General features: G+C 53.6%; 1 protein-coding gene across 1 annotated transcript; it reads right to left on the minus strand.

Moving 5' to 3' along the window:
• Positions 1 to 813: 813 nt before the first annotated feature.
• ISG20 (interferon stimulated exonuclease gene 20) lies at positions 814 to 14,862 on the minus strand. Its single transcript, XM_045561737.1, has 4 exons — positions 14,593 to 14,862; positions 14,088 to 14,337; positions 3,696 to 3,896; positions 814 to 1,038 (listed from the first exon to the last, which is right to left on the minus strand). The coding sequence occupies exons 2-4, from the start codon at positions 14,313 to 14,315 to the stop codon at positions 952 to 954; spliced, it is 516 nt and encodes a 171-aa protein (XP_045417693.1). The 5' UTR covers positions 14,316 to 14,337; positions 14,593 to 14,862; the 3' UTR covers positions 814 to 951.
• Positions 14,863 to 20,674: the final 5,812 nt, after the last annotated feature.

Genomic DNA, 20,674 nt, shown 5'->3' on the forward strand with positions numbered 1-20,674 from the left:
CCTCAGGTGATTCAAATATCCTAGGATCAGAATCACCCCGTGGAAGTTAAGAAATGAACAGATGCCTGGGCCCCACCCTAGTGATTCTCCTCTAGTGGATCTGAAGTGGGACCCAGGTTAAAATAACAACTATGCAGTCGCTTCTAAGCAGCAGGGACACCCTCCGCCCCTCCCTCAGTGAGACGAGCCCCCGGAGCCGAGTGCAGCAGCCCTCGCTGGGGTCCTCTAGATCTGCAGGAGGTCCAGGGAATAGCAGTTATTGACACTTGCTGGGTGCTTCTGTAGGACAGTCATGGTGCAGGGGCTTTGCACGCAGCATCTCCCAAGTACCCCACAAGTCGTTACGGTTCCCCATTTCCCAGATGGAGAAGATGAGAGGTTACGTAACTTGCCCCCGTTACACGGCTACTAAACGGAAAAGCCAGGATTCCGACCTAGTTCTCTCTGACTCCAGGGTTTACTACCTTTGCTTCCTCATTTTACAAATGGGAGGACGGATTTCCTGTGCCGTTGCTTGAAGCTCACAAGCGCTGCGGCACCGATCTCGAGCGGAGACGGTGGGCCCCTGAGCAGGGCGCACGCAGGAAATAATGCCGCCCCCCGGGCAAAAACGCCACAGGAGCAGGGAGGCGGAGGGGGCGGTTATTAATTACCCCAAACTCAATCCTGGACCCGCAGGACTCAAGGTGTGAAGGAGACGGTCATGCCCAGCCCCTGGCCTGACTTCATTCCCCGTCAGCGTCACGCAGTGGGGTCCCGTCCACCGCTAACCGGCTCCGAGAGAAGAAGGGAAAAGATAAGAAAATCCAGTGATGGAGTAGACAAAATATAGAGCCATTTTACTACGAAAGATACATTTTCCAAAACAAAGGAGTTGTCCTGAAGAGATGACACCGCTAGTCTTGGGCAGGGGCCGGCCGGCGCTCGGGTCCGGTGCGTCCGCGGCCGGCGTCAGCGGGAGCGAAGCCGCTGCGACAGGCGGTAGAGCTCCATCGTCGCCCGCGCGTCCTCCACGGAGCTGTGTCCCAGCCGGCTGTTCTGCGGGCGCAGGCACGGGGTGGGGACTTGGGGCGGGGCCGAATCCACAGCCCCAGTAACCAGGGCTCCCCCTGCTCACACCCCGATTTCTAGGGGCCCCAGGTGGGTCCGTGGGTGAGTCTCGCTCCGGCCTCTGACCCCCTGGGCTTGGGAGACTCAGCAGGTGGCTGCAGCCGGCCTGGCTGCACCCCCTCAGCCCCGGGGCCAGAGGCACCAAGCCCAGGCACAAAACCCAGCATCTGGAGACCCAGGCTGTGCCCTCAAGGTGCCTGCAGCCTGGTGGGGGGATCGAAGGCTGCAGACTCGCCGTCAGACACGCAGCGCGGCTACCAGGACGCGGAGGAGGGAGCCCGGCTGGGGACGTGGGGAAGGCTGCTCGGAGAAGGCAGGGATGTAAGTAAGTGGAGACCAAATGCCGCAGGCCGTGTGGGACGCGGGAGCGCGTGTGCAGCTCGAATAAGAGCTCCGAGAGGGGGAGCCTGAGAGATGGTGTTGGGAGGGGGTGGTGGGCCGGGACCCATCAGCGGAGGCCTTGAATGCCGTGGTGGGGAGGCTGGACTTTATGGGGGTGGTGATGGGAGTCAAGGGCCACTCAGTCCACTCAAAGGAGAAGCGACTGCCATTTGCCGCCTCCTTCTATGCCAAGCCCTAGGCTCATGTTATTGCGTTAAACCTCCAAGCTGGATACGACTATTCCCCCATTTTACTGACAGTGACACTGAAGCTCACACACAAGCCGGCAAGGTGTGGAGCTGGGATTTAGGCCTCACGGAGCCCTCCATGCCAGGCAAATTCCCACTGTTGGCACCTTCATATCCCCTGCCCGGCCCCGGCACTCTAGCCAGGACCCAGCATGGGGTCAGCAGGCTGTTGACCCAACCGTGTTTTCACGGTGTTCCTCTGTCGAGAAAGGCCTCCCTTCCCCCGCAAGGCTCCTTTCCCAGACCCCCAGAGCGGGTGCTGGGGATACCTGGTGATGCAGCCCAGCTCAGGGAGGCTTTACTCCATGTTGTTAATAAGCAGGTGGGTAGCAGGGAGGCCCCGGGCACAGTGCCCCATCACTCCCCTTGACTGACAGATGAGGAAACCAAGGCACAGAGAGGTCCCATGCTCTACCACTGTGCTCTGTGGGGAAGGACGCCAAGGACAGAGACGAAATGCCACGAGCATCCTCTGCTCACCAGCACGGGGAGGTGGAGGGCCCTGGATTTGGAATCAGAATGACCCAGGTTTAAATTCCAGCTCCCCTGCTTACGAGCTCTGTGACCCTGGGCAAGCCACTTTCCATCTCTGGTCCTCTGTTTACTCTTCTGTAAAATGGGCCTGAGCGCATCTGCCCCAGAGGATGCAATGAGAGATGTCAAATGCCCAGCACCCTCCCAGAGGCTGATACAGGGAGGGCCCTTCCTTTCCTGTGTGGCCCAGTCCCCTGTGCCCCCAGCTTGGGATGGAGAACCCACAGGACTGCCATTCTTTCCCTTGAGGGGAGGTAACACCACTGCCCCTCTGTGACGATCCCCCCACGTTAGCTCCTTGTGTCCTGGTGGGCACAGGTGATCAGCCGCACCACTGTCCACACTGGGGGGGTGCTTGGGTGCGGGTTTCTAGGCGCATCAGTGCAGGCAGGAGCTGGTGGGTGGGCGCTGCGCCCCTGGAACAACCAGGCTTAGCGAGCCCAGGGACACAGCCTGGGGAGGGGCCTGTGTCAGGCTCAAGGCCTGAGGCTGATAGCCACAGAGTGACAAGGGCTCCAGGGAAAGCCCAGACTGGTCCCTGTGTGCCTGGCGGCTAACAGAGAGGCCCAGACTCAGGCCTGTTCCCTGCTCCCGACACAGTTCCTGCTGGCGAGGGGGGGCTCCATGGTCCTGAGTCCCTCCCCCAGCGACGCGATCCCCACCCCGTCCCCCTCTCCTTGGCTAAGACTCACCTTCAGACTCTGTTCAGATCTGGACTCCTGCCCTGCCAGCGCCCCCCCCTTCCTCCCTGCTCCCAGAGCAAGGGCACTGCCCTTCCCTCCGTCGGACATTCCCCACCATGTGTGCCAATGACCTGGTTACGGGCCACCTCCCATCCAACTAAGAGTTCCTCAAGGACAAGGACAAGTCCTGCTCACCCCCGTGTCCCCAGCACCTTGCCCATTCTGACCCAGAGCAGGTGCTTACATCCGCTACACGTGCATGCTTTCCCTGGTGGCTTTGCTGGAGCCTGCTTCCCCCCAGGAGCTGCGTCAGCCAGAGGCTGCCGGAGGCGGGTACAAATAGGTGCGTGCTCTACACCGTTTCCCAGAGTTCTGCAGCAGGACCAAGCTTCATTATCTGCAGGGTGACTGGCTGATGTCAACAACAAACCAAACCTTAACTGGGTGTTTTCCCTTCCTGTGCCCATCCTCACTCCAGCGCTTCCTGGGGTCACCTCTCAGATAAACTGCTTGCAATCTGGGGACAGCCAAGCAAACACACCCTCCCTCTCTCACAGGCACACGGCCTCTCGGAAGTAGAGGGAGCAGAGTCTTTGAACCAACTGTTTGCACGAGAGCCACCGAGGGTTTTCAGAGTCCTGGGGGGATCGCCAGCCCCCAGGGCAGGGCCCAGGAGCAGTGTGTGAGGCAGACTGCCGCCCGGTGTGCTCCCACTGGGAGGAGGAGGAGGGGGCCTCACCTGGATGTTCCTGTGCAGGAGGCGCTCGCTCAGCACCCGCAGGGAGACGCGCCTGCAGTAGTCCAGTCGGGCCTCGTGACACAGCAGCCTGTCGGTGGACGTGTCGTAGATGACGTAGCCGCTCATGTCCTCTTTCAGCGCCCTGAAGTCATGCTTCAGGTCATGACCCACCACCAGCTTGCCTTTCAGGAGCTGCAGGATCTGCCCAGGAAGACACGGGCACCCCCGTCCGTATCAGCCAGGGGCCCTGGGTGGGTCTGGGGCAACTTAGTACAGTCATGGGGTTGGCAGGGAGCAGCCCCTGCTTGACTTGCTGTGTGACCTTCGGCAAATTATCATCCCTCTCTGTGCTTCAATCATATCATCTATGAGAAGAGGAGATTGGACCATGTCCCTCCTCACGATAGTGTCAGTCTGTGCCTAAGGCCCAGATGTGCAGTAGCAGTGGCCAGTACACACTGAACACTTCCCACGTGCCAAGCATGCATCAAAATATGTCGCATATATTAAGTTGTTTAATCTTCTCAACAACCGTACTGTGACAGGCAGAATAATGACCTCCCAAAGATGGCTATGCCCTCATGCCCAGGACCTGCGAATATGTCACATGGCAAAGAGGAATTAAAGTTGCAGGTGGAATTTAGATTGCTAATCAGAGGACCTTAAAGTAGGGAGATTTCCTGGATTATTCAGGTGGACACGACATAATCACAAGGGTCCCTGTTTGTGGAGGGCAGAGGGATCCCATGTGAGAAGGTCTGGACATGCCGTAGCTGGCTTTGAAGGTGGGAGAAGGGGCCAAGAGTCAAGGTATCTGGGCCACGGCCTCTGGAGGCTGGAAAGGATAAGAGAGTGGACCCCCCTAGAGCCTCCAGAAGGGACCCAGCCCTGCTGACACCCTGACTGTAGCCCAGTGAGACCCGTGTTGGACTTCTAAACTGCAAAAGTGTAAGATAATACATTTGTGTTGTTTTACCACTGAGTTGATGGCTTTGTTACAGCAGCCACAGAAAACTAACACATGGCTGGGTATGGTGGCTCACACCTGTAATCCTAGCACTTTGGGAGGCCGAGGCAGGAGGATGACTTAAAGCCAGGATTTCAAGACCAGCCTGAGCAAGAGCAAGTCCCCATCTCTACTAAAAATAGAAAAATTAGCTGGCATTGTGGCACCTGTATTCCCAGCTACTCGGGAGGCTAAGGCAGGAGGATCGCTTGAGCCCAGGAGTTTGAGGTTGCAGTGAGCTGTGATGCTGTCACTGCACTCTAGCTGGGGCAAGACCCTGTCTCAAAAAAACAAAACAAAAACAAACTAATGCAGCTAGTAGGGAGGGTTGCATTTAACTGAATTTTATAAATGGAAAAATCTGAAGCCCAGACAAGTGAAGTAATGTGCCCAAGGTCGCTCTGATAATTTTAACCAAGTTAGCAAATTCCCTAACTATTCTCAAAAGAGATGGAATCTAATTCCCCTTCCCTTGCATATGGGCCAGCTCTGGTGACCTCTGGCTTCTCTCTGGGATCAGAGTCCCCAGAGCCTTGAGCTGACATGTAAGAAGTCCAGCCACCCCGAAGCCACCATGCTGAAGAGACCAGGAAGAGAGGCCACACAGGACAGAGATGTGCCTGAGGAATGCCAGCACCAGCCCCGCGGGTGAGAGACCTTTTGACAAGTCCAGCCCCCAGCCTGCAAGATGCCTCCGCTGATGAGCTGTCCCCACCCGCCAAGCACCTGCCCAAATTATAGGTACATGAGCAAAATATCGACATTGTCTTAACCATTAAGTTTTGGGGTGATTTGCTAGGCACCATCAGATAACTGGGCGGTCACACAGCCAGCAGGCTGGCTCCAGGGCCTGCTTGTCACCACCACACTGAGCCGGCAGAGCAGGCCACTCCAGGCCTCCAGCAGCCCAGGAGCCGAGCTGCAGGGGGACAAACCCGAGAGTGCCCCAGCCCGGCATCCCCTCTGCCCTCCTCTTGCACATGCACAGCCTCCTATGCTGTGGCCACACGGGCCAGGCAGCTTTCTTGTACTCGGCTGTGTTGCAGGGGACGGGAAGGGGACCTGAAAACAGCATCGGGCTGAGCTGCACCAGGCCCGGGCTGAAGGGGCAGCTCACAGCTGTGTAGGGCCCACTTTCGACAGCTCTCCGACGCCCTCATCTCTTTCCCTTTACGCGTCCCTGACCTTCATCTGAGACCTGGGATGGAGCTTTCTGGATGCCTCACACCCTCCCCGCAGCCTGCTTCTCCTTCTAGATGGCGAGTGGCCTCCTGGGACATCATGTGGTCCGTTTACACATTCTTGTCTCGTGACCACGGGAAACCAAGGCTCAGAGAGGTGGGGTGACTTGTCCCGGGTCACAGTGTTGGAAGCAGGGTCTGCCCACCGACCTACTCCGCCGTCCACGTGGTTTTGTCGGAGGCCTTCTCTGGACAGAGCCCGTCCTCAACACGGGACGGGGGAGAGCGTGCCAGCCAGAGCGTGCCGCTCCAGAACTGCGCCAGCACGGCCCACACCTGCGTGTGCTCCCCAGCCACCTGGGGAGTGTCCGTGAAACAGATTCGGATTCAGGAGGTCCGGGGCGGGGCCTGGGATTCTGCATTTCTGCAGGCGATGCAATGCTGCCGGCCGGGCCGGGGCGTCACAGGGAGGCTTTAAGAGATGACGACACAGGCGCACGCTCGGGGGAGCCGTGTGCGTGGAGGAGACGTGCTGGTGTGTGGGGAGAGAGGGCGCGGGGGGTGCTGGGTGGCTGCGGTCACGTGCCTGTGCTCGCTAGCATCCCCTGCGCTTCTCAGCAATGTGCCTGCTTTCCCGTCTGGAGTTTGGCCCAGGCCCAGTTCACACAGGGCCCTGAGGAGCTGGTCTGCTGTCCCACAGGCAGCCACAGCTGCTCCCAGACGTAAGAGGGCCAAGTCATCGTCATGTGGATTCCTGGGAAATTCCTCACTTCCTGAGCCCAACAGTCCCTGGTGGCGGGGGAGGGGGGCACATTGGGCACTCAGGACTCATCATGAGAGGACAAATAAAATAAGAGGGGCAAGACAAGCAGAGGGAGGAAGAGGAGGAAAGGAGAGAAGACAGCAGTCTACTTAGAGGGAGGCCAACAGCTCTTCAGGACAAAAGTGCGGGCACTGGACAGGGAGAGCCCGCTGGGACTTGCTGTGTGTCCTCAGGGATGCCAAAGACCCTCTCTGGGCCTCAGCTTTCCCATCTGCAAGGTGAGGGCCTGGACTGGTGAGGCCTGAGGGGCCCATTAGCAGCCAGGGCTCCACCCACTTTCCGAGGCAGGGCTGCGGGGGGCGCAGTGGGGAACGCTGGGGCCCAGGAGGGGTGGAGGGAGGAGCAGGCCGGGCCTCAGGGCTGTGCCACCTGCCGGCCACCTGCCCTACCTTGAGTCAGTGTCACTAGGCAGGTGTGTCAGACGTTGCCGCTGTCAAACACGGGGACGGAGACTCTCAGATTCCCGGAAAGACCTGGGGCCGGCTGGGGGGGAGGACACACCTCCCTCCTCTCAGCGGCCTGGCTCCAGCTCCGTGTGGGCTCCTGGACAAGATTGTCCTCAGTTCCATTTTACAGAGGAGGGAGCCGAGGATCAGGGAGGTGAGGGCTCGCCCAGGTCACACAGCTGGTGAGTTGAAAGCCACCAGGCAGTGTCTGGTTCCACCGGACCTTGTCATTGTTGTGACAGACGTCATTATTGCCACCCACTGAGAACCGAGGGGCAGAGAGCACTGCCAGGTCCATGATGGCACTCAGTGAGGAGTTCCGGAACCAGGAACGTAGCCCTGCAAGGCGGGGACTGTCGTACCCTCTGACCAAGCCACAGAGGGCGTGCAGAGCGGTGTGTACCCAGGTCCCAAGCAGGGGAGTGACAGGCCAGGTGCGCTCTCCGCCTGCGTACTCCGTCCTGAGCTTCCACTCTGTTTCCAAGTATTTCTCAGATGTGCCTGACCCAAAAGTTCAGGAGGGTCAGCCCCTACTCCCCACCTTCTGATCGAAATCTCCAGGGAGGGGCGTTAGCAAATGTTCCAGGGGATCCTTCCTGTCTGACATGTTTGGAAATCTCTATACCGAAGCCCCCTGAACAGCTCAGAGCCTGCTGCTCCCACGGAAATCTCTATACCGAAGCCCCCTGAACAGCTCAGAGCCTGCTGCTCCCACTATTGGCCCATCTGTCCTGCGTTAATTCATGTATCCATTCATTCATTCTTGGCTGCCAGGAGCAGTGGCTGTAAGGGGACCTGAAGGATGTTGTCCTCACAGAGGGCCAAGTCCCTTACTGTCATTTTCTGGAGTGGTCCCAGCCCCCTCTTTGCTCTTGTCCCCTGCCAAGCTCTCCAGGTGCCCCTGCCTCGGGCTTGTGCCTGGTTCCCACAAGGGCCCTACCCTGGGGCAAATCTGGATGATGAAGCCTTCCTCCTTCATCTGGCCGGGTCCCAGGGAGCACTGCCAGGTGGCAGGGCCCCAACAGGACACTCCGGTCATGCGAGGCCTGCTGTGCTGGCTACAGCTGCAATCACTCCCTGCTCACAAGCTACTGTGCCCCCCGCCCCCCGCCTGTGTCTCCCCCCTGAATCACAGTGCTTCATGGAGTAGATGCCACTCATCATGCTGAGTTGACATTAAAAGAGCATTAACTCACAAAAGTGGGTTCCAAGCTATTAAAAATTACTGTTCAATTAAAAAAAGAAGAGCATTAACCGACCAGGTGGGAGCCCTAAATCTGTGCACCGATTTGTATCACAGCTTCCTGTGTGTCCTTGGGCAAGTTGCTACCCATCTCTGGACCCCAGCCCCCAGCACATGGATTCCCTCCTGCGCCAACAGTCTGATCTGTGGGACCCTCCATGCAGTAGGGTTCCTCGGCTTCGGCACTGTTCACACCTGGGCCCGCAGACTTCTTTGTGTGCGTGGCCGGGGAGGCAGCTGCGCTGTGCGTGCTGTGCATTGTGGGATGTTTAGCAGCATCCCTGGCCCCTACCCGCTAGATACCGGTAGCACCACAGTCCCCACACTGTGACAACCACAAATGTCTCCTGATGTTGCTCAATGTGCCAGGAGGAGCAAAATCCCACCGCGTTGAGAACCACTGCTTTAGGTAATGGTCAGACACAGAGGTGTCAGGACATCAGAGGCAATTACTTTATGTCCTAAAAGTAATGTCATCATGTTATAAAAAATAGACAAGAGAGAAAGGGGGTGGGGGCCCACTCCGTCTCAGTGCCCTGCAGCCCCAGCACTCGCTGGTGGACTCAGGGGGCTCAGTGACCCCCCACGGCCTTCCCCACTGCCTTGGGCGGGTTACTGCCCTTGGCTGGCTGGGCCCACTCATTGCTCACCTGGGGAAGGAGAGACAGGGAGGGGAGGGGCTTTGAAAAACATCTGCGTGAAAGCAAGGCCTGGCAAGCCCTAGACTCACCTGTGAGTGTCACCTGGCCCTGTGGGGCCTCAGAGAGGGCTGTGAGCTCTCTGTCCTTTGGGGGCCCCCTGCACATTTTGGGCCCATGAGCCTGCTGTCTCTTGGGGACTATAATAAAACACTGTGGATGATGAAGTGGGATCGAGCCACCTCAGGGGCCTCCGGCAACTTGACCCACAGGGTCCTTGTTCACGGAAACAAATGATGGCCGTTACCTTGTACCACATGTCCACTCACAGGCCATGCCACCGTCCTTGCACATACCGGACGTGTGGCATTTACACACACTGAGCACAGGGTCTGCACATCACAGCTCCAGCTCTGCAGCCAGAATCTGGGTCTCTGCTCCCCGCTGGCCCAGGGCAGTTCACTCGGCCTTGTACCTCGGTTTCCCCACCTATGAAATGGAAGTGCTGGTCTAGTTCACTGCCTCCCAGGGCTGTGGCAGGGAGTAAAGGCAGTGGGACACCGTGCCAGATGTAGATACAGCTGCGCTATTTTATCAGCCCTGTGTTACAGAGGATCCTACTGAGGGGAGCACAGAGAGGTTGAGAAACAAGCCAGAGGACACAGAGCATTCAGGTGGCAAAGCTGGGAGGGGCCGAGTCTAAGGGCAGTGCGCTTGCTCCCCGCCCCAGGGCTGTGTGTATCGCATCGCCATGGCAAAGGCCAGCACAGGGGCAGAGGCAATTTTACTCCACGCAGCTGCCCGAACTCTTTTGCATTTTATGAAAACCAGTTCAACTTCAATCCCACAAACATTCTCAAATCACCTTCTATGTGCAAAGTACAGCCTCTGGCCTGGGGGCAGGTAAAGCTATGGCAGGAGCTGTGGACTAGGCAGACCGCGTGTGGATGGACAAGCTAGGAGTGCGTGGGCAACAGCAAGGAGGGCCAGAGACTGGGTCCGGTGGGGCAGGGGTATCCTAAAGGACTCCTCTGGCCTGGGGCTGCCAGAACCAAGGCCTTTCTCGGGGCGGGGATGGGGGACTGGGGAGAGTAGGGTTTGGCTGAAGCACAGGGCTGCAGTGGCTGAGCCATGACAGAAAGCAGGAAAGGCAGGTGGGTAGACAGCGGTTTGGAGAGTCTGGCTGCTGGGATGGGGTCCTTAGGCCATGGGCAGCCACGGGAGGTGTTTGAAGGGGGCAAGGTGGCTACAGCCTGAGCCAGGCCTGGGAGTTTCCCTGGCAGCAGGGTGGGAGAGACTGGCAGCAAGCCTCCCAGGGGCAGCAGGCAGAAAATGAGGGCCGGCACCTGAGATCACAGCAGTGCTCAAGGGAAGTTGGAGAGGGGACTGCGATGTGCACGCCAGGTTTCTGCCCTTCCGTCCCCGGGCGGGCACAATTAGCGAACACTAGATGTGAACCAGGCGCTGCACTTAGGGCCACAGCCCATGCCACTGCTCCCAACCCACTGGAGACCAGGCAGGAGGCGTTACCACTCTCCTTTTACGATGAGGAAACTGAGCCTCAGAAAGTCTCCGTAACTTGCTGAAGGCCACACAAACCAGCGGAGGTGATGGTGCAGGAGCAGGGAAACCTGGATGTGCTTCCCAGACTTGCCTGGTCTTCAGACTCCTCCATCCTTCCCTCAGGGGCTACCAAGTGCCCACCCGGGATGGGGCCTTATGTTGTGCACTTGAGGCACTGGGTTTGGCGGAAACTTTAACTGAGAAACAAAAGCTGTTCCACACCAAGTCTGCATGAAGACCGAGGTGTTCTGGCTCCCAGACCGGTGCTCAAGCTCGTCCAGAGAGTTGCAGCTTCCCGGGCCTGGATGTCCAGGGTGCGAGAGAAGCGCTTCTCTACTGCCTCCTCGTCCCCTGCTCTGGGCTCTTCTACCCCTTTCCGTCTTTGTGATGAGGAGGGAGCTGGGGACAAGGAGGAAAGCTAGGGACAATGGAGGAAAGCTAGGGACATACTGAGACAGGAACTGGCAGGTAGCGCTTTGGGTACTGCTTGGCATTGCTTTCGGGCATTGCTGCAGGCATTGCTGCGGGCATTGCATGGGGCATCGCTGCAGCATTACCGGGGTCAGGAAGTCTCAAAACAAAGTTTCAAATTGCCCTGATCAAAACAGGATGGAGGCAGGGCCCGTTCCAATCAAATTGGTTAGAGCCAAGATGGTGGAGGAATAGAGGGTGTCACTTGCATTCCAAGAAAACACCGCCCCTTCATGAATATTCCTCCCCTTGTTAATTAGGCCATAGCTTAAATAGAAAGGCCACAGAAACCAGGGGGCCGGTCTCTTCTGCAGCGAGAACTTGCCTCTGTCTGTCTGTGCAGTAGACTTTCTGTAGTTGCTGGATAAATCTCACTTTCACTTTATACCATTGACTGGCTCCTAAATTCTTTCCTGCACGAAGCCAAGGACCCACTTGAACTTCTGGCTGCCAACATCGGGAGTCACTTCCCGTGTCAATACTGTCCACCCTGACTGCTTGGTGGGGATCTGAGGGTGGGGAGCTCCTCACACTATCCCTGGGCCTCCTCTCAGCACCGTCACGGACCCCACCTCTTCACCTCTTCTTTATGTTGCCCTCCCCTTCTTGGTGACTCTCCTTTGGTCTCCTCCTTCCTAACATTTTCTTCTTTCCAGTCCTCTGCTGGTGACCGACCACTCAGGCCCTTTACTGTTGCCTAGGGCCTCTGACTCTTCTCCCTATTGTCATCTCTCTTCTCACCCCTCTCTCTCCTCCGCAGTACCCCTATTCTAGCTTTCTTGAAACTGGTTTTTATCCTGCCATGCCCTTGCTCAAGAATCTTCGGTGGCTCCCTATGGCCTGCTTAATTGCCTACACAGACTCTCCCCACCCCTTTCAAATACCACCAGCCTCATGGAGTCTTTCCGGAACCATCAGGATATACTGTGCCCCTCCCTAGGGTTCTCCCAGTATATTTTTAATATATGTTGAGCATTCCAAATCCAAAAATCCAAAATTGGAAATGCTCTAAAATCTGAAATGTTCTGAATGCCGACATGATACTCAAAGGAAATGCTCATTGGAACATTTCCAGTTTTGGATTTTCAGATTTGGGATGCTCGACCAGTAAGTATAATGCAAATATTCCAAAATCTGAACAAATTCAAAATTGAAAACACTTCTGGTCCACTTTCAGATAAGTGACCCTCGACCTGCACTTCTAGAACAGCACTGTCCAATAGAAATACAATGTGAGTGAGCCACAGATATAATTCTAAATTACCCAATAGCCATATTTAAAAAGGTAAAAAGCAGGTGAAATTAATTTTAATGTTTTATTTAACCTAATATATCTAAAATATTATCATTTCAACATGTAATCAATATAAAAAATTGTTGAGGCATTTTATGGTTCCTATTAAAATACAGGTCTACCAAATCCAGTGCGGATTTTACACTTAACAGCACATCTCAGTTGAGAGCAGCCGCCCTCCAGGTGCCCGCTAGCAGCACGTGCCTAGCAGTGACCCTACTGCACACACAGCTCTAGGGGCTGTAAGCCTGGGTTCCGATTCCTGACCAGCCCTTGCACGTGCCTGCTATCTGCACTGCGCAAGTTCCTCGGTGTTAGGGGTTAAACTGTGCCCCTCACCTCTTGCCAAGTTCAAATGTTAAAATGCTAACCCCTAGTACCCCAGAATGTGACATTTGGAAATAGGGTCGTTGCAGATATAAATAGTTAAGCTAGATGAGGTCACACTGGAGCAGGGTGGGCTCCTAATCCTGTGACTGGTGTCCTTTTAAAAAGAGGAAGTTTGGATAGAGACACACACAGGAGAACACTGTGGGAACTTGAAAGCGGGGATCAGGGTGATGCGTCCACAAGCCAAGGAACCGCAGAGATTGCCAGCAACCCCCAGAAGCTGAGAGAGAGGCATGGAGCCCTCAGAGGGAACTACCCCTGCCAACGCCTGTATTTCAGACTTCTCGTCTCTAGAACTGTCAGACAATAAATACCTACAGTTTAGGTCACCCAGTTTGTGGTGCTTTGTTATGGCAGCCCTAAGAAACCAATACACTTAGTTCGAGCGAGCCTCAGTTTCCTCATCTGTAATACGGGATAATGAGGTAAACGATCATAATAGCTAACATTTTTTGAGGACTTATTTAGGCACTCTCTCAAGGCACTTACTCAGTCCTACAATAACCCTGTGAAATTGCTGCCACTACTACCCCTGTTTTCCTTCATGGATGGGGAAACTGGGCACAGAGAGGTGGAGTAACTTGCCCAAGGTAACTTAGCTGCTCTTAACTCTGAGTTAACAGCCCCTGAGAACCCAGCTGGCAGGGCTGTTGGTAAGGATTGAACGAGCTCGGAGACAGCCAATGCTTAGGAGAGCGTCCGGGGCGTAGCCAGAGCTCAGTAAATCGTAGCTATTGTTGTGATTTTATCTCCAGCACCTGGAGCCTGGCACGCATTGTGTGTGTGCAGCTGAGAGGAACCTGTGTTCTTCCTGGACTTCCCCAAGCCCCATTAGCCGAGAAACTGATGAGTTTGCTGGCCCTTCTGAGACTTCCCAGAAGTGACTAAACCTGATGTCACCTTTAAGTTTTGCTTTCCATTTACCGATTTAGAGAAACAGAAAGTTAGACCTGGAGAAGGCATCACAATGAGCTATTTCCCCACCGCACTCACCAGGGGCAGCCTGGAGTACAGGGAAGAACAGGGAGTGTAGACCCAAGTCACTATGTGGGAGCATCAGGTGGGACTCAGCTTCCCCATTATAAGACCAGCAAGCTGGCTCAGATACCCTGAAGGTGACTCCCAGATGATGTGAGCCTACGGTTCTCTGACGGTGGGAAGCCTTAGGGGAGTGATGGAGACACCCAGGGGTTTCTCCCCAAAGTGGCAAAGCAGCTTGGGGACTCTCACATGGTTAGGTCACAGGTCACAGAAAGGCACTGGGGGAAGGAGCCGGGAAGTGGAAGGGGGTTTTCTGCAGCCCCCTTGGCCTGGCTGGCACACGGGCCTTTACTCACCTCTTGCCTGGCCACAGCAAATGGTGTGGCCCCTGCCATGTGCTGAGGGGTGACCCCGCTGACCCGGGTTCTGTAATCTGTGATGTCCCCCTCGGGCCGGATGAACTTGTCGTAGAGCACTTCACCGTAGAAGTTCACGATGCTGCAGCGAGCCAGGCCGCTCTCCCGGTGGGGCCCCAGCCCCACCATCTCACAGTCCATGGCCACGGCCGCTCGATTGCCAGCCATGCTCCTCAGGGACCCTCAGATGCTGGAGAGAGGGGCATGGGGGACCTCACGCTCGGGCAAAGCAAGCCTCCAGATGTCCTCGGCCACTCCCAGCCAGCCTGCACCTTCCGCCCTGCCCTTTATCTCCAACACCACCTGGCCACAGAGGAAGCTGGCCTCTTGCCACCCCACCTGGCTTCCCCTGCCCACGGGTCCCAGGGCCCCTGGTCCTGCCGTGCCGCCTGGGGACAGGGAGGCCCCCTCCCTTTGCCACCCTGCAGCTTGTCCCAGCTCTCACCTGCCGGCCTGTGCCCTCCGCTTCCGTCTGCCTCTCTGCTGGCCCGCTCAGCGCCAGCAGTCCCTCTCGGCAGTGAGTCATCTCCGCCTCCCAGCCGGCATCCCCACTCCGTTTCAGTTCCTGGTTTGTTATCAAGTGAAGTGAGGGGCGGGAGGCCGGGCACTGGGCTGGGCTGCCCCGTCTGGGCTACTGCCAGCAGGTGGGGAGTTCAGCTCAAGGCCTGAGTCAGCCCTGACAGAGCCGGCAGGCATGTCAGGGTGTCCCTCCTTTCCCCCTTTCCCTCCCCCTTTTTAGATGACGCATCTAAAGTGGATGAAGTGGATTGCGACATCTTTCTTTCCTTTCTCACCCTCTGCCCAGAGAATAAACATCCCCAGGACTGGTGCCCAAGGAGTGTCCCACGACTTCTGGGACCCACTACCAGTGATACTCTGAGGTCTTTTATGGGGGCGGGAAACTGGCTCCTGGGACACTGGGGCTATTCAGTGGGATGGGCAGAGGGTTGCGGCGGGAGGGGGGCCAGCCCCTGCCTCCAGCCCAGGGATGGACGGCAAGGAGGCAGCGAGGGAGCCCCTAGGGCCTCCTTGGGTTCAGGGGCGCTTCAGCCGCTCCGCCTCCAGCTGGGCGGGCACTGTCTGGGGACAAGGAGAACAGGCCTTGAGGGAGCCCCCGCGTGGCCACACTTCCTAGGGTCTGCACTCTCTCGGGCTGGAACTTTGAACTCTTAGATCGGTGCCTGGCATGTGAATAACCAATGACTTATAACTGGGGCAAAACGAGAATCAACTTCAATGAGGAAAAGGCCGGTCGTATACTGTGGTGAGATTCAGCAAGCGTGAGCTGAGAGCGGCCCACGCTTGCCTCCTTCCCCAGACCCATGAGCAGTGAACGTTGGTCAGTCTGATCTGATTGCCCCTCATTGTCACAAAGGTTTGTGGTCTGGAAAGGAACTTCCCCAAATCTGTGGTGTTTTCACCAAGTGGGATGCCCGACTTTTAAGAGACCTCAAAAATGAAGCCAAATACTGAAATATGTCTTAATGAGAAGGCATCGCTCCTGTTTGTTGTTTGGTGGGTTTGAATTTGAGGTACAACAGAGTATTTTTGGTTCCCATCCTGAATAAGCAACTTTTGCTTGAATTCAGACTGGGGACTTCCTGCTCTTCAAATGCATAAAGATTTGTTACCCTGATGTAGGAGGAAATGAAGCAACATTCCTGTTACTTTCCCGGAACACATACTTAAAAAGTAACCCCTAGAGATCCAATTGGAGGATTGCTTCTGCAATCCACACGGGCCCCAAGCGCCCTGTGGTGATCCTCCAACACCAATCCAGTAGCCTCACCGCAGGCCCTGGACCCTCGCCTCTCCCCGCCTCCTCAGGTCTCAGGCAGAACACATCCTGCCCCTCCAATTCTTTGGTTTGTTTGTTTGTTTCTTTTCTTTTTTATTTTTTTAGTAGAGATGGGATCTCGCTCTTGCTTAGGCTGGTCTTGAACTTCTGGCCTAAAGCAATCCTTCCGCCTCAGTCTCCCAGAGCGCTGGGATTACAGGCGTGAGCCACTGCGCCCGGCCTCTACCCCTCCAATTCTTACCACATGGTCCTGTGCCCGCTTCATGGATTCAACTCCAAATCTGCATCTGCCAGTCTTCCCGGAGCTGCCTCCGAGTGTGCCACTTCCCTTTCCTGGGCACAACCTAGCCTAGTCCTCGCCCGCCATCCTGGGTCTCCCGCCTCTACCTTCATGCTCTGCTCTAAATGATTTTTTGAGTCCTAGCAGATTAAGTTTCCCAAAAGCCTAATCTCTTGTACTGTTTGTCACAGCACTTCTTTGCTCAAGTATTTAATAATCATTTCCTGTTGTCAAAAAGAAGAAAGGACATTGGTACTTTGAGACAGGAGTCTGCCAACCTCCTCATTTGCCAGCAAATTAATAAACTCCTCTTTCCTTCTCCTCAAACCACTTGTCCTTGTTCTTCTGATGCAGTCTCAGGGACAAGTGCCAAACTTTCAGGAACAGATTTGGTGTCCCTGGGTGGGCCCATTAGCTTCCCGGTAGAATGGCACCCTGAGACTGCTGCAGGAGGCAGGGAGTAGCTCCAGGTCAAGCCATGGGCAGGAGCATCCCCTGTTCGGGTAAGAAAAGGATTCTCCCAGCAGGTGCCGGGGCCTGTTTAGCTCCGGGAAGTCCCGTCTCTTTCTCCCTGAATGGACACAGCTCCAACCAACCTAAGTTGAGGGGAAGGAAATGGATTTGGGAAATGTTCAGGTGCCACAGCCATTTGTAAGTAAAGTTCTCTGGGACGCCAAGACCCTGTTTCCACCCATGGGGGGAGTGTTTCAGACCCTGCCCCATTGGATTTGTGGTACTAGGTGTGATGTACCTGGTTCCCGGGGGATTGGGAGATGTTGGTTCTTTCCTCTGAGAGAATTTGGTTCTCGGTTTGTCCCCTTTGGATTACAATTCAGTTCTTGTTTTGTGGTTCCCGTTTGGTCAGCCGTGGTATTTTACGTTGGGGGATTCTCTGTATTGTCTGTGTGTGTTTGTTTGTAAAGTTTTATTGCAACGTAAGGAAGTTCTATCTGAAAGTCCCTTGGAAAAATTTTGGCTGAATGGTCAATTTACAGCTACGAACCTATGTCTAAAGAGAATGGTTTTATTGTACTCCAGTGTACATGCTGGCGTGTAAGAAGTGGCTGTTAAATGAAACCTTGAATTATACTCTTTTATAATTAGGGAAAAAGAAAGGCAAACCTCAAATCCCAGATAGTTTCATCTGCCCACGGGCCTTTCCAATCTTCTTGCACCACTATCCAATCTAAGGACTCTCTTTAAGGTTTAAACCCACATCAGTTCCTTAGTTATGCACATGTGACCCCTCCTGAACCATCAGCAGGTCCTGCCGCCTCCTTCAGGTGATGGTGGTGGTTCCTAAACCCTTGCATCCCCCAAGGGCTAGGTCGGACGGCTACCGGGACCAGGTGGAAGAGACAGGCAGTAGTGCTCCCTCTCCCAGGCCCTCGCCCGCCTCCTTCCAACCACACTGGCTCTTCCCGTTCCTCCAACACTCTGGGCACTTTCCCATCTCCGAATGTTTGCCGTCCCCTCAGTCTGGAAAGCTCTTGCTCTAGCTCATCTACCTAAGTTGCTTCCATTCCCTCAGGCCTTCCCAGGAGGCCTTCCCTGACCTCTTTATTTACAACTGCGCTTCCCAGCCCCTTCCTGGCCTTTTTCTATACGAATTAGCACCATCTGAAATACCATCTACTTGTTCATTTATTGTTCCTCTACCATCTGTTTGGATCACTGCTGGGCCCCCAGCACTTAGAACCTCTCCTGAGTCAGGCCGAATTTTTTTTCGAATGTATTGTGTGCTCTGATGTTGGACCCAGGCACTGGTAACTAACAGCACCTAGAGAGGAGCCCCCACCCCAGCCAGGGGGTTCTTGGTGTTGACACTCCTGCTTCAACTGTCATCAGAGGTCGGCAGGCCACACCCACAAACATTTTTGGATCAGGTGACGGCAGGAAAGTGTCACTCAGGGCAAACTTGCCAGCCTTAAAGACACACATCCAGCCACAGGTGACCACTATAATGGCTACAGCAGGTATGAAGTCTGCCAGTCTGTGGCCATCTCTGAATCCCCAGCACTGGGCTAAGGACACACGCTGAGTGGATGGCTCGCGGTGGAGGGTCAGAGGAAGCTCTCGCGGCAGGCAAGCTGCTCTTCCAGCCCAGCTGCCTCCAACCTCGCTGGGCATGTACCCCTAAAATGTGTATGTGTTCCTCTAAGTTGATCCTTGAACAACACGGGTTTGAATTGCTTGGGTCCACTTATACACAGATTTTTTTTCATTCAATATATTGGGAAATTTTTTGGAGATTTTTGACAATTTGAAAAAACTTGCAGATGAACCATATAACCTAGAAATACTGAAGAAATTAAGTAACTTTAGGTATGGCATGAATGCACAAAACAGATGTTGACATTCGTCTCCTTTTTTTTTTTAAGGGACAGGGTCTTACTCTTGTCTCCTAGGCTGGAATGAATGCAGTGGTACAATCATAGCTCACTGCAGCCTCGAATTCCTGGGCTCAAGTTACCCTCCTGCCTCAGTTCCCTGAGTAGCTAGGACTACAGGTATGTTCCACCATGGCTGGATAATTTTAAAAATATTTTTGCAGAGATGGGGGTTGCACTATGTTGCCTGGGCTGGGCTCAAACTCCTGGCCTCAATCCTCCTGCCTTGGCCTCCCAAAGTGCTGGGATTACAGGTGTGAGCCACTGCACCTGGCCTATTTTTATCATTTACTACCATAAAATATATACATATCTATTATTAAAAGGTAAAATTTATCAAAACTTAGCCACCCTACATGGCACCATTCTCAGTCAAGAGAAATGTAAACAAATGTGAAGATACAGTATTAACTCATAACTGTATAAAATTAACTGCAGCACATACGACTGTAATAAGTTCACAGCCACCTCCTGTTGTTACTGCAGTGAGCGCAAGGGATGCAAGTATCCACTGCAAACGCCAGCCTGTGCGAGTGGTTTCTCCTCAGTAAATTGCGTACCACAGGAGAAGTGATCTCTCTTGGTGCTTGAATATTTTTCTTCATGTTTAGTGCAACACCATAAACCTTGAATAACACCAGAGGACCCATACGAGGTGCCACTAGCGATGCTGGAATCGCTCCCAAGAAGCAAAGTCATGATATTACAAGAGAAAGCTGAATTGCTCAATATTAATACAGTAAACAGAAGTCTGCAGCTGCGGCTGCTGCCATTTCAGGTGGTTCAGCCTGCAAACAGACGATGGAAACTTACAGTATCAATAAATACACTACAGTATCATAAATGTATTTTCGCTTCCTTATCATTTAATAACATCTTTTCTCTAGCTTAAGAATACAATACATATAACATAGAAAATGTGTTAATTGTTTATGTTATTGGTAAGGCTCTAGTCAACAGTACGCTATTAAATTTTGGGGGGAGTTAACATTATGCTTGGATTTTTGACTATGGGGGAGGGTCGGCACCCCCAACCCCAGTGTTGTTCCAGGATCAACTGTATATACTATATGATGAACCATATAAAACAGTCAAATTTCATGTGGTTCAACTAAATACTGTAAAACTGTGCTAATGGAATGCATATTATAAAACACATATATAATAAATTAAATGAATTAAAAACAAACTATATACCAAAAAGCATATAAAAGATGCTCAACATTACTAATGATTAGGGAAATGCAAATCCAAACCACAATATCACTTCATACCCATTAGGATAGCTACTATCAAAAAAGAGAAAATAACAAGTGTTGGCAAGGGTGTGTTGAAATTGGAACCCTTGTGCACTGTTGGTGGGAATGTAAAATGGTCCAGCCATTACAGAAAACAGTACAGTGGTTCCTCAAAAAATTAAACATAGAATTACCATATGATACAGCAATTACCTTGCTGGGTAAATATCCAAATGAATTGAAAACAGGGTCTTGAAGAGATTATTTGTAGACCCATGTTCATAGCCGCAGTATTCACAATAACCAAGAGGGGGAAGTAACCTGTGTTGTCCACCAACAGATGAATGGAAAAACAAAACATGGTGTTTACATACAAAGGGTTATTCAGCCTTAAAAAAGAAATTCTGACATGCTACAACATGGATGAGCCTTGCGGACATTATGCTACATAAAATAAACAAGTCACAAAGAGGCAAATACTATGCTTCCACTTACATGAACTATCTAGTCAAATTCCTAGAAACAGAAAGAACAGTGGTTGCTAGGGGATGGGGGAGGGGATATGAGGAGTTTCAGTTTCGTAAAATGAAAAAGTTCTAGAGATCTGCTGCACAAAAATGTGAAGATACTTAACACTACTGAACCATACCTAAAAATGGTTAACATGGTAAATTTTATGTATATTTTACAATTAAAATAATTTTTAAAGTGAGTACATACCTCCAGAAACAAGTTAAACTCGTGTTCTATATAATAGGGAAGTTACAAAAGATACATTACATAATTCTATAGCTCTGTTATTTTTTGCCACATCCCAAAGC

The sequence above is a fragment of the Lemur catta genome, chromosome 9 (genome assembly GCF_020740605.2).
Source record: "Lemur catta isolate mLemCat1 chromosome 9, mLemCat1.pri, whole genome shotgun sequence".
Lineage (NCBI taxonomy): Eukaryota > Metazoa > Chordata > Mammalia > Primates > Lemuridae > Lemur > Lemur catta.